Below are 13676 nucleotides of genomic sequence, written 5' to 3'. Positions count from 1 at the left end.
GACGAAAAACTCGCTAGATGAAAGGGTTTTCGTTTTCGAGGTGTTTCGCAAGACGAATTTCCCTATGGTCTTGCGGGTTTGCTCTCCTTGTTCTTAAAGCCGTTAATACCTGGGGAATCCGCGCTCCGCAAGACAAAAAAATCGCAAGACGAAGCAACTTGCGGAACGAATTAATTTCGTCTTGCGGGGCACCACTGTAATTCTTTCTAATCAGAAACAAGGCCAGCCTGGGAGCTCTGTCACAGCAGAGAACTCAAATTCAAATCTGCCCCATTCAAACCTGCTGATTGGAGGGCGGCAATCCTGACGGTTCTTTAAATGCCCTCCCTACTCTACCAGAGCTTTCCTTTTTTTAGGCTCTGGCAACATAGTTTGTGTGGGCAGGCATGGTAGTAAAATCAACCAATCAATAAATAATATGTTACAGTAACTTTATAAATGTTTATTTATATTGGATTTGTTAAAACAGAATCTAGACTCACCTTCACATTAGGTTTCTTTATTGAAACTCCTCTGTACCATCCTGAAATACAACAAAATATGCCAGATTAAATTCTTTCTGAAGCTAAAAATAAATACATAGCGCAATTAAGAACTCTATACTGTTACTCACTTACCATTCCAAGGCAGTACACAACTATTCTGACAGTGTCTCTAGTAAGATATTTGGACTCCTCCTTTTCTTTTCTTTTCTTTTCTTTTCTTTTCTTTTCTTTTCTTTTCTTTTCTTTTCTTTTCTTTTCTTACATTTTTAGAGAACCAACTAAAACTCTTGGGTTTAAGTTGACCCAACCTATTGGTTTTAGCTTACAGAGCTTGGCAGGCATAGGAGGATCCGGGTATCAGACTACTGTTTGATGAAACCATCCAGACAGTATGTTGGAAAATATTGGTGGGAGGGTGGTGAGGTCTATCACTACATCATCATCATCAATTATTTTTACTCCACCTTTTCCTCTGATGGGACTAGATGGACAGATACCATAGGTAACCATCATAAATTTGGGTGTATCAGGGGCATGTCAGCCCCCAAAATCAACAGAACCCAAGCAACACAGGAAACTGCCATATATTGAGTCAGACCACTGGTCCATCTAGCTGAACATTTTCTGCTGATTGACAGCAACTTTCCAGGAGTTTCAGTCAGGAATCCCAATCCCACCTGGAGAGATCAGAGCTTTTTGCATGTAAACCACTGAACCATACATTCTCCTTACAAAGCACCACCCCAAGAGCCCTTAAATGGATCCTCAGTGAATAGCAGAAAGCCTCCCTCACTTTCCCAAAGTATGCATCATGCTTGATGTTACCAGTACCAGCCAGAAAGCCAATATCATAGCAAAATGAAACCAAACACACCACAAAAATATTGTTAAGAGGAAGGTAAAACCACCACAGTGTTGAAGATCAAAACCTCCTCCTACTACTCACTGTGCACAGTTATGGCTCTCTGGTAAACAGGGAACCAGCAATATATTTTTGCAAAAAACTGACCATTAGATCTGCTTGAACAGGAGAATTTTAACCTGTCATTTCAAGTTGTAGGCTCAATCCCTTCTCTTCTTCCTGAGTAAAACTCTTAAAGTCCTTCCCCACCTACCCTTTCACATTGTACACAACAGCACTGCTGCCGGGAGAAGTCTGAGTAGTAGTGGGCATTTAGAAGAAGTACTATAATGCACACAAACCATCTCTGGAGAGAGAGGAATACAAAAATGAGGCTTAAAAGAGGAAGAATTATTTGCAATCTTGGATCGAAAACTTTAATTGGGTAGTCTGGAATATCACTCAGATTTCCAGAGAAAGATCCACCTGACAGAAGTCTAAGGTACCTTCAATAGCTAAACCAACCTGCGGGACCAAATGTTGCTGATCAGTCACAGAAAGTCCCTCCCCCCAAATTCATTTTGCCTTTGCAGACGACTGACAGCTTACAAACTCTACCACCTGCCCAACTAAAAGAAAGTCATTTTCATTTCTCCTTCTACCTGATACTCTGATTCTCGGCAATTATTCAAAAGGACATCCCATGTTGTGTAACAAACAAACAAACAAACTCTCCAAAAAGCCAACTTCCCTCTCATCTCTGAAAGCGTTGGAGTGGAGTTCCCCACTTCACTTCCCCTCTCATGGCAATGAAAACAATGCAGTTTAAATCTCTTCATCCAGATTTTTGCACTGCTTTCTTGCCACCACTTTCCTCATAGCCCCTGACAGTTCACATTATCAATTTCTGATATTAAATTGAGCTTCAGAAGGGTGATCATCTTGGCAAAAGGGGAGATGACCAGAGTCCCTTGGAAATTGCACAAGCTCTTCAGAGAATGCCATGTGGTTCAAAAATGCTAAAGTGCTTCTGAGGATGCTCAAGTGCTGTTGAGAGTACCCAGGTGATGTACAGAATGCAGAGCACTTCTGAAAGAAAAGCAGAGGGGCAAAGGTGGAGGCGGACTGAGCAGTGAAGCTGCACACAAAAGGCTGTAGGTGTTGAATGCTGCTGGAGTGGGAATGAGGCAGGGCCTCTGAGGAATTTAAAGGTTTTACAGGCTGGCGCCAGCCTGTAAATAATCAGCTCCCCATCTGTTTTAAATAGTCTCAGGGCTTCATCAGGGTTGCTGACTGAAATCATAGAAATATTGACAAGAGAAGACTAGATAGATTTTTGGATTGAGAAGCAGATCACTCTTCAGGCAAGACTCAAGAAGCTGACAACCAATCTATTTCTCAAGAGCCAGCAACAGAATCTAGGCAAATAACCAGGAAGGCGAAGGTAACAGGAGCAGGATAGCTCAGGTAGAAGTGTCTCTTTGCCATAAAATAGCAAGCTTGAAACCTCCTTTACAACTCCAGGCTGCACACGTTCCAGACCGGCTGACCCATTACTGAGTGGGTAAGTGCACTCAGCGTACCAAGTTGCCAGCTGGTTTGCTGCAGCTATCCAACTGCATGAAAAATAGGAGATTCTAGGACATCAGGGGCTTTGTTCTTTACTATTCAAATGTGGTTCTCTTTTATTTATTTTGTTGAATTAAACATTATTCACTCCTGATATGTGAGCAGCATGGCAAATCACCCAGTCAAAATTGGTTCTTAGGTTTTCTAGATGACAATTACACAAACAACAAAAATCCTTCATAGTTTATGAACCAGGCCTTTGGTAGTCTAAGGGTTACATGTATATAAAGAAATAAAAATGACTAATTTATATGAATTGATTGTGAAACTCTCTTGACAGTTAATAAGTAATTGAAAAGCAGAATTCTGACTAGCTAAAACACAACCCTTTTAACTCAAAACAGAAATTGTGATTTTTGCTCTTCGTTTCATGTGGTTTGCTCCATATATTCACAAAAATGCATATTTACCTAAAAAGATAAATGGAAGATTTATCCAAGTATACCTTAAGCTCCTTTTTCTAGGAGTTTAGCAACCAATTTAATAATGCACTAAAAAGAAAACTGTGCAATCCTATCCATGTTTACTCTCAGGGGAATGGTTCAATGCCGAATAAGTGCACATAGGATGTGCACTGCCATCTTAAGTTGTTTTGAAAAGTTCACCATTTAAGATACTAAAAGCTTGCAATGTTTGCTACAAAATATACTAAAAGCTCAATATATAGGGCATGGAGGGGCAAATATAGACATGTTTTGCTTATTGCAAACATCATGTGTCATTAGACTATTTTCAATAACATGGAAAGTTGTTACTGGAAGCAATAGCAGTATGGACATATCTAACATAATTCACTAACCAATTTAGATATATTTCTGAAATCAGTTTGATCAAGGTTCTTGCTAGACACTGTTACCACAAGATAATGAGGCCAGGGTTCAAATATTTGTAGACAGATGGTTAATAAACATGGTGACCCCCTTTCTGACTGGATTACAACCAATAATGCTCCAGCCATTATACTAGAAAGTGGGTCAGAGTAGGTTTTAGTAAGCATTTGAATAATCATGGTTCCCAAATGAGTCATTGAAATATAGGTTCTCAAACTGTGGGGTTCATCCTTCTCTGTCTGTCTGTCTGTCTGTCTGTCTGTCTGTCTCTCTCTCTCTCTCTCTCTGGGTGTGTATGTGTGTCAGTCTGTCTGTAGATCTCCAATAGGACACAAAAGAGTTGGATTTTCCCTACCTGTTGCAAAACAAGGAGCTACAGAAGCTGGAGTTTGCTTTATTCTGTATAATCAGCAGATTAGGTGCTCAGGAGGATTCAAAGGAACACATCAAAAGGCAAAACAGATTCTCCTATGTCTGAATGTACAATACAAATGAAGAACCCACCTCTCTGGTTGAAGTGCTAGCCAAAAAGCAGAAACACTACAACACCACTTCATGCATTGCCCCTTTCTTATCTTGCCTTTTTACTTCTCCATTTGGCTGCATGGAGGAGGGGAACAGCTGAATGAAAGAGAGAAGGGCTTCGCCGCAGCGCAGCTTACAGCTTACTCCATTCAGTCAAGTAGAATAGATTCAGCAAGAGAGAAGACGTGTTATACACTAGGGGTTGTACAAAGGGGGTCTCTTCAGAGAAAGGAAAGGCTCTAAAGATGTTGGGGGATAATGTGGCACAGAAACATGTGGCATTAGATTCATCACATCAGTATAACCATTTGAATGCAATAGCTGAGGCAGGAAACTCTCATATAAAGTAAAAATAAGCTAAATTCTGGCTGCTGCAGCAGCAGACATAGCTCTCCATTTTCCCTTGCCCCCAGAAAGTGGATCAAGCAAATACATGTGGGAGGAGTGCTGCTGCTCCCCCCCCCCAGTCTTATATTATGTAAGTATGCCTAATAAATGGGCATACAATTCCAAATGTTATATTTCACTACACAGATGTTTGTTGTATGCATGTCCTTATACACAAGATCCAGGCATGCTCACATGTACCTCTAGGTTGGGAGTTTAAGAAAGGTGAACTAAGTTCATATGTGAGTGAATTCAAAGAGTTTGATAGGTACTACATTATAACCAAATTACTTTTAGTACATCTTACTCACCTTCACATTTTTCCAGGATCTGGACAGTTTCTCCCAGTTCCAGAACCAAGCCTTGTGGGACAGGCCCTCGAAAGCTGCATATAACTGGGGAGGGGGGGGGGGAGAGACAGAAAAAGGTCAGAGGCTGAGTAGCATTATATAGTGCTACATAAAAATAGCAACTACATTCCTGTTTAAATTCCATTTATCTCAAGATTAGCAATGCCTTTGTGTCAAGATATTAGTTATGAATAATATCCCACCTTCATTACAGTCACATGCATTTTTTTAGTGGACACAACTAATTTTTAGACTCACAAAATAATAATTAATCTAATTCAACAATATAGGCATAGAAATTATTGCTAAAATTCAAATTTGGTGTATACTGTATTCTTTATCAAAATCAAGCATTTAAAAAGGAACAATGTATTATTATATATGCAAAATCCAACAATTGTCTCTTGGTTTGCATTACTAAACTAAATACCTTTAAACCCTGATTCATCGGCTTAGTGGTTGTGAGGATGAGCCACAGATATGAACTCCCTTCAGTTTTACTTTTGGTTTTCCATTTACTGCTAACCATAGTTTGCTACAATGTCGAAACCAGCAAACTATGGTTTGCATAAGGCTGAATTGTAAACCAGTACTTTGGAGGATCATCTAAATCAGACCTTACTAAGAACCTAAGAAAAGCCATGTCTACGGCCATACTACCCTGAACACGCCTGATCTCGTCTGATCTCGTAAGCTAAGCAGGGTCAGGCCTGGTTAGTTCTTGGATGGAAGACCGCCTGGGAATACTGGGAGCCGTAGGCTTGAGAGCCAGTGTAGTGTAGTGGTTAAGAGCGGTAGACTCATAATCTGGGGAACCGGGTTCACGTCTCCGCTCCTCCACATGCAGCTGCTGGGTGACCTTGGGCTAGTCACACTTCTCTGAAGTCTCTCAGCCCCACTCCCCTCACAGAGTGTTTGTTGTGGGGAGGAAGGGAAAGGAGAATGTTAGCTGCTTTGAGACTCCTTCGGGTAGTGATAAAGCGGGATATCAAATCCAAACTCTTCTTCTTCTTCTTCTTCTTCTTAAATCAGTCCAAAGGCTCATCCGGCCACAATATTGTTATCAGTGCAGTCAACTAGATGCTAATGTCAATCCCAGAAGAATGACATGAATTGAACAGCACTCTCATAATCTCCAGCAACTAGTATTCAGAAACATACTTCCTCCGATCCTGGAGGTACCGTATTTTTCGCTCTATAGGACACACTTTTTCCCCTCCAAAAATTAAGGGGAAATGTGTGTGCATCCTATAGAGCGAATGCAGGCTCCTTGGCTTCAGCGATAGCAACGCGAAGCCTCCAAAGCGCAGAGGGAGCACTCCCTCCGTGCTCCAGAGGCTTTGCAGTGCTTTCGCTGAAGCCTGGAGAGCAAGAGGGTTCAGTGCGCACCGACCCCTCTCGCTCTCCAGGCTTCAAGGACAGCTGCCTGAAGCCTGCGGAGGGCAGCAGGCACTCGCGCTGCGTTCCGAAGGCTTCAGGGATAGCCGCCTGAAGCCTTCGGAACGCAGCGCAAGTTCCCGCTGCCCTCCGCAGGCTTCAGGGTCCTTTCACTGAAGCCAGGAGAACAAGACTCTCCTGGTTTCAGCAGAGAGGGAGAGCTGTGCAGCGCCCCTTCAGCCAAGCAGGAGGAGAAATGGAAGGGGCTCCGTTCCTCCTGCCGCTTTGCTGAAGGGGCGCTGAGCAGAGAGGGGGAGAATTTTTTTTCTTGTTCTCCCCCTTTAAAACAAGGTGCGTCCTATGGTCTGGTGTGTCCTATAGAGCGAAAAATACGGTAATGACTAGTAGCCATTGATAGCATTATCCTTTATGAATTTGCCTAATCTTTTTTCAAAACTACCCACATTGGTGGCTATTACTATATTTTATGGTTGCAAATTTCAATATGCACTATGGAAATAAATACTTCATTTTGCCTGTTCTGGGGCTTCCAACATTCCAACAGCTTCATTGGGTGTCCATGGGTTTTAGTATTATAAAAAAAGGGGGAACCACCCTATCTGCTTTCTTCGCACCATGCCTAAATTCATATACCTCTACCATGTTCCTATACTTTTTCTAACATTCCCCTTTCACTATTTTTCTGAACTAAAAAGCCTCAAATACTGTAACTTTTCCATACAGAAGAATTGTTCTGCACACTTGATTGTTATTATTGTCCTTTTCTGAACCTTTTCCAGCTCTGCAATATCTTTTTTGAGGTGCAGAGTCCAGAACATGATTCAAAGTGTGCTGACACCACAGATCAGAAAGTAATTATGATATTGGCAGTTTTACGTTTAATCCTTTTCCTAATGATCTCCAACATGGAATATACTTTTTTTCACAGCTGCTGCATTATAGGTCAGCATTTTCATTGTTATTCACCATAACCCTGAGATCTCTTTCCTGGTTAGTCACTGACAGTTCAGACCCTATTCATGTATATGAAGTTAGGGTTTTTTTCTGCCTCAATATGCGTTAAATTTACACCTGCTTACGTTGGACTTCATTTGCCATTTCAATTCCCATTCACCCAATCCCCTTTTTATTTTAACCACTCTAAACAATTTGGTAACATCAGCAAACATGACTAATTCACTGTGGCTCATCTCTAGCTGCAGAGCAAGATATGAGAAAGATAAAAAGCACTATCTCCACTAGAAATCATTGGAAGGCCTCCAGGTATGTGCATTTGTGTGTCTGTACAACCAGTCCACTAAACACAGCAGTGGACTTCTGACTTCTAAATTCAAAAGTCAGCTCTGCCATGTCTCCATTCATAAGATTACTGTGAAGTTAAGAAGATAACGACTGCATTCAAACGTAACACTAAACTATAGCTTGGCGGTACATGAATGAAAAACAGGCTCATGGGCTTTCCCCTCCAACTCTGCTGTGGCTGCAAAAGAGTAGTTCTGAAGCATCTGCTTTCATTTTCAACTAACCACAGCTTGTTTTATCAAAGCAGCACAAACTGTGGTTGCTGTTAATTACCGTTCAGGTTTATTAAAATTTGTACTTCCCTTGCCACTAAGAAGTCCCAAAGTGATTTAGAAATAAATTAATATATATAATAAAACCACATAAACTTGATTAAAAACATGTTTATGTTTGTCCAGAGAAGTCAGAATAAAACCACATTTTGTCCTGATTTGAGACAAAAGGACTAATTGTGATTAGTTGAAAACAGAATAATGTTTCAGATCTTCCCACAACCATGCTGTAAGAAAAGGAGGGGAGGAGGAAGCCCAAGGTTCATGCACGTAGCACTACTCCATGGTTTAAGTGTTACATTCAAATGCAGCCCATGACTATAGTCCACAACTATTTAGGAGTATCCTTGTAAAGTATCCTTGTAAACCAAACCAAACCAAAATTCAAGGTATGAATGTCCCCTGCTCCATAAACTCAAGGCCTTGTTCCAGCTTCTTAACCTCAGCTCCAGTTGCCTTCAACCAACCCTTGCCATTCTCCCAACTTCCAAAATCCCAGAAAACAGGAAGGGAACCAGAATGGAAAGCTGCACTATGATTTCATAGAATTGTGATAATAGTGACTGTTCTCTGTCTTCCTTCCAGACCTATAGGAAACAACAGGAGCTATTTATAGGATACAACTCAAGTTATTTTGGTACACAGGACTTCAGCCTAGTCCTCAAGACTGCTCCTATGGTGAAATCTCAATTAAGCATTTGGAGGGGGGAGGTGGAATCATACCATGTTAACCTTTTATCATTTACTATAAAATTGGCATTCATTTTATACACTTTTAAGTTTGTAGGGCTTCAATCCAAATAATTTAAAGCAGTTACATCTGTGTTCTAATAGTTTTTTACAATCACATAATTTCTTTCTGGTATAAAATACCTAGAGCCCACAGAAAGTGAAATAATGATGGGTTTATTCGGCCATAAAAAACAGACCTATGCTCCAAGGCAAAGGCTCCCATCAGCTGCATTAGAATCTCTTAACAGATGCAACCATCCAAAAGATCAAATCATACACGACTGCATGTGCTCCAATACAATCATACCCATCAATATTAGCATCAGGATTTTATTTTATTACATTATTGACAGAATCCTGCCTATTTTAGAAAAAAAAGCACTATAAATGTTGTGTCTCCACTGAAATTCAAAGCAACACCACAAAACTGAGATTACAAATCAAATATTCCTTGATCTCCATCCTTCGAAAATCAACCTGAATTTGGAGCCCTGGCACCACATTTCTAAGTAATCCATTAGCCTGTTGTGTTCAAGTTCAACAAGCCTACATCCCTTTCCTTGGGGGCCCTCTTCTACACACAAATTAAGAAAACACTTTACAACTGCATACAAAAAATAGCACATGGTAGGAAAAGGCCAGCATATTCCTTGGTGCGGATTAAGAAATTGTGGCATACCACAGCCATTTTTAAACATGTTTCAACCTGCAACAGCAATGTTTAAGGTTGGGAAAGTGAAAGTGACCTGTTTCCTAGGGCCAAAATACTTTGAGCTACTTGGCTCTGGTTTCCAGGAGCAGACTTCCATGAGTTGGCTATTTCCCCCTATAAGGGCTCTGCAATTTCTGTTGGAATGTTCCTGTTCATGGCTCTAGCCAGCTAGATATGCTTTATTCCAGCCATTGTTTAGCACTGCAGAATTTTTGGAAAACAACTCAGAGACTGACTTGTATTCAGTGTGAGTTACACTGAAGTGCTGTACAGTGGTACCTCGGGTTACATATGCTTCAGGTTACAGACTCTGCTAACCCAGATATAGTACCTCGGGTTAAGAACCTTGCTTCAGGATGAGAACAGAAATTGTGCTCCGGCAGTGCAGCAGCAGCGGGAGGCCCCATTAGCTAAAGTGGTGCTTCAGGTTAAGAACAGTTTCAGGTTAAGAACAGACCTCCAGAACGAATTAAGTACTTAACCCGAGGTACCACTGTAATATGCCATTTTCTCCCAGTCACAGCCCCTTCTAACCTGCAGTATGGTCAATGAACTGCATTTGCTTTGGAATGAGCAATAGCAAGGTAATTTAAGAACACTAAATAAGAACAGAGCAAGAAAAAGAGTAAGAAGCTTTCTCTTTGGGGACACCCAGCCAGATGGGTGGGGTATAAATAATAAAATTATTATTGTTGTTGTAAACAAAAGCCTACAGTTACAATTACTTAAAACAGAACCCATGAACCTTTTATCAGACATATGAGCCAAAACAAACAAAAGAATGGTGGCATCTTAACAAACCTAACACCACTTCACATTGTACTTGCTTGGTTCTTACCAGGCAGCAGTTATGCTACCTCACATCAGATCCCGAGACAAACATCTTGCATCCAAGCTGCTTCTAACATTTAACTCAAAACTCCCTCCCTCTGCTCCATGTCTCTCTTTGTCCTAAACTGCTGTTTCTTTACTCAGGGCTCATCCACCCAGGCTTTCTAGACACAGATCATTTGGGTGGAGTGGTGGTTGTGCATGTGTGACATCACACATGCACTACCCCCCCCCAACCTGGACAGACTGCTTTGGCCCGCCATCCCCCGACCGCTTAAGCTTTTTACGCAGCCGAGAGGCTGAGACCACCTCCTCCCCCTCTGTGAGGCTTGCCAAGGCGCTTTGGCACTTTCCTCTGAGATCAACAGGACACCTTCCCAGAATGCACTCTGGAGGTCCACAAAAGGACATGCCTTGAGGGCCGTGTGTGGGACTACCATGATTTATTAAGTATGTTAGCCACATCTAAATTTAGTAGAATTAATGCTACTGAGATGAAGGCTGCTTTTCTATGTAAAAAAGGAAACAATGAACACTATCTGCCTTGAGATGCAGCATTATAGAGAAGTATAGCCCTGATATGGGGCTTGATACAGGGATCAGAGAGTGATGAATTATCACAGACATTGGTATCCATATTTAACCAGGAAAATCCACAGATCTTAATACCCCTACAGTGGTACCTTGTGTTACTGAAATATACTCAGAGTCGCAAAGTGATTTCATGCTCTTTATTCAGCTCATAGTGGTGAGGAGGAATGAATGAATGTCCCCTCAAAGTATCTGCTTTATATACATTATTTACACAATGGGCTGCACATGATTGGCTAATTCCAGGATTCTACTGTAGGCCAATCAGGTTGTGGATTCACTTCTATCTGGAGCATGATTGGGTGGTTCCTGCTAACCAATCATACTGCTGCATTGTTCTAGGACCAATCAGACTGCTGCATTCTGAATCCTATTGTTCTAGGACCAATCAGACTGCTGCAGTTTGGATCCTATTCAACTCAGTACATAACACCCCTCCCCTCTAAGTTCCAGTCCTGCCCGGAAGGTCGCATTCATAGTCCTCAAGGTACGCCGGTGGCCTACGTGTGCGTTGCGGCCTGGGGTGTTCCCTGGTCCGGGGTTCAGGTTCTGGCTCGTGTTCCAAGGATGGGGCTGTTTGGTCTGGCGCAACCGGCTCGCTCAGTCGTGGTTCTGGTTCCGGTGTCCTTTCGGCCTCGCGGGTCCTCTCTGTATTTACTGATTCTGCCTCTCCTGCTTGCCCCTGCTGCTCTATGGGCCTCACTGCCCCACTGTTCCCTTGGGACTCCTCTGACCTGTCCTCCTCCTCCTGGTTTTCTCCCGGGAATCGTCGCCGTATCTGGTCGCAGTGGCGGCGCCAGCATTGCCCCCCATCTGTTAGCACCTCGTACGACACGGGGCCCGTGACCCTGGTGACTGTGGCAGGTACCCATGCAGGGCCTGCCCCAAAATTCTTTGCGTACACTGGGTCCTGGGCCTCGAAGGTCCGGGGGTTCCTGCCTTTCCCCACCACTACCTCATCCTGAGCTCTATCGGGGTGAAGGCGGTCCAATCTGATTGCAAGGCGCCGACCCATTAGTAGTTCAGCGGGGCTCCGGCCAGTCGTTGAGCTGGGGGTGCTGTGCTGTGCTAGAAGGAATGTGGCAAGGCGGTACTCCCAATCCCCTTGCGTCATGCGGCGAAGGGTGTCCTTGGTGGTCCGCACCATGCGTTCTGCTTGGCCATTGGTGGCAGGGTGGAATGGCGCCGAACGGATGTGGCGGATGGCGTTCTGCACTGTGAAGGTTTGAAATTCTCCTGATGTAAATGCAGTCCCGTTGTCTGAGACGAGAGTGTCAGGGAGCCCGTGGGTTGCAAACAGCCTGCGTAGTACCCGGATGGCTGCGGACGTAGAAGTGGACGGTACCAGTGCGACTTCCAGCCATTTGGTGTAGGAGTCCACCACTATGAAGAATGTTTTCCCCTGAAAGGGGCCAGCGAAGTCCACATGCAGGCGTGACCATGGTGCTCGGGCGGACTCCCAGGACTGGACTGGGGCCCTTGGGGGATCTGGGCGGGATTCCTGGCAGGCCTGGCAGTGTTTGACCCAGGCCTCTATCTCTCCGTCGATCCCCGGCCACCACACATAACTCCTGGCAAGGGCCTTCATTCTTACTACCCCTGGGTGTGTCTCGTGTAGGGCTGTGAGGACCCTTTTGCGGAGGGGCTGGGGAACAACGACCCTGCTTCCCCATAACAGGCACCCCTTGTGGGCTGACAGTTCATGTTTGCGGGTTGTGTAGCCGGCGAATTCTGGCCCGGGGCTGCGGCTGGGCCATCCCCTCCACACCCAGTCCAGGACCCGGGAGATGACCCTATCTTTCTTGGAATGGTGTGCAACTTCTTGTGCCTGAATGGGGCGGTCAGGAAGCAGCTCCAGGCTCATAACCTCTTGTGCAGGTGCTGGGTCGGGGCCTGTTTCCGGTAGTGGTAGCCTGCTGAGGGCGTCTGCATGGCCCATCGCCTTTCCAGGGCGGTGAATCAGTGCATACTGGTAGCTGGCAAGGAAAATTGACCACCTGAGGACGCGAGGAGACAGCACTTGGGGGGTCTGCTTTTCGGGGGCAAACAAGCCAAGCAACGGCTTGTGGTCAGTCACCACGGTGAAGGGCCGCCCGTACAAGAAATCATGGAATTTTTTTACTCCCTTCACGATTGCCAGACCCTCCTTGTCGATTTGCGAGTAGTTCCGCTCGGTTTCGTTGAGTGTCTGGGAAAAGTATGCTACCGGTACCTCTCTTCCATCCGGGAGTTGGTGTCCCAGGACAGCGCCGATGCCATAGGGCGAGGCGTCGCATGCTAGCACCACCGGCAGCCTCTCGTCGAAGTGTGCCAAGACCGAGTTTGAGACAAGCAAGTCCTTGACTGCCTGGAATGCGGCCTCCTGGCGCTGGCCCCACACCCAAGGGGCCCGCTTGTCCAGGAGTCTGTGTAGGGGCTCCGCTACCGCCGCCTTGTGGGGAAGGAAGGAATGGTAAAAGTTCAATAATCCCAAGAAGGCCTGAAGTTCAGTCTTGTTCTTGGGCGCTGGGGCATCACAAATGGCCCGTACCTTGTCCCCAGTCGGGTGAACCCCTTCTGCATCCACCATAAATCCCAGAAAGTCCACTTGAGGCACTCCTAGTAGACATTTTTCCCGCTTCACCTTGAGACCCGCCATCTGGAAACGGTGCAGAACAGTGCGGAGGCGGTCCTCAAACTCCTCTGGTGTGGGCCCGGCAATCAACACATCATCAAAGAAGGGGGTGACACCAGGAATCCCTTTAAGGAGAGAGTCCATTAGATTCTGGAATATGCCTGGTGCCACGCTGAC

The 13676-nt window shown here is 44.3% G+C and overlaps 1 protein-coding gene across 1 annotated transcript in view; it reads right to left on the bottom strand.

The window, feature by feature from the left end:
• DOCK3 (dedicator of cytokinesis 3) overlaps nt 1–13676 on the bottom strand; it is a 141689-nt gene that overhangs the window by 112209 nt on the left and 15804 nt on the right. The window contains 2 exon segments of the mRNA XM_081850458.1: nt 483–523; nt 5009–5092. Of these exon segments, the coding sequence (XP_081706584.1) occupies nt 483–523; nt 5009–5092 (125 nt within the window).

This window comes from Podarcis erhardii, assembly GCF_964252035.2.
Source record: "Podarcis erhardii genome assembly, chromosome: 2".
NCBI classification, from domain to species: Eukaryota; Metazoa; Chordata; class Lepidosauria; order Squamata; family Lacertidae; genus Podarcis; species Podarcis erhardii.
This window is presented reverse-complemented; position numbering and strand designations above follow the sequence as displayed.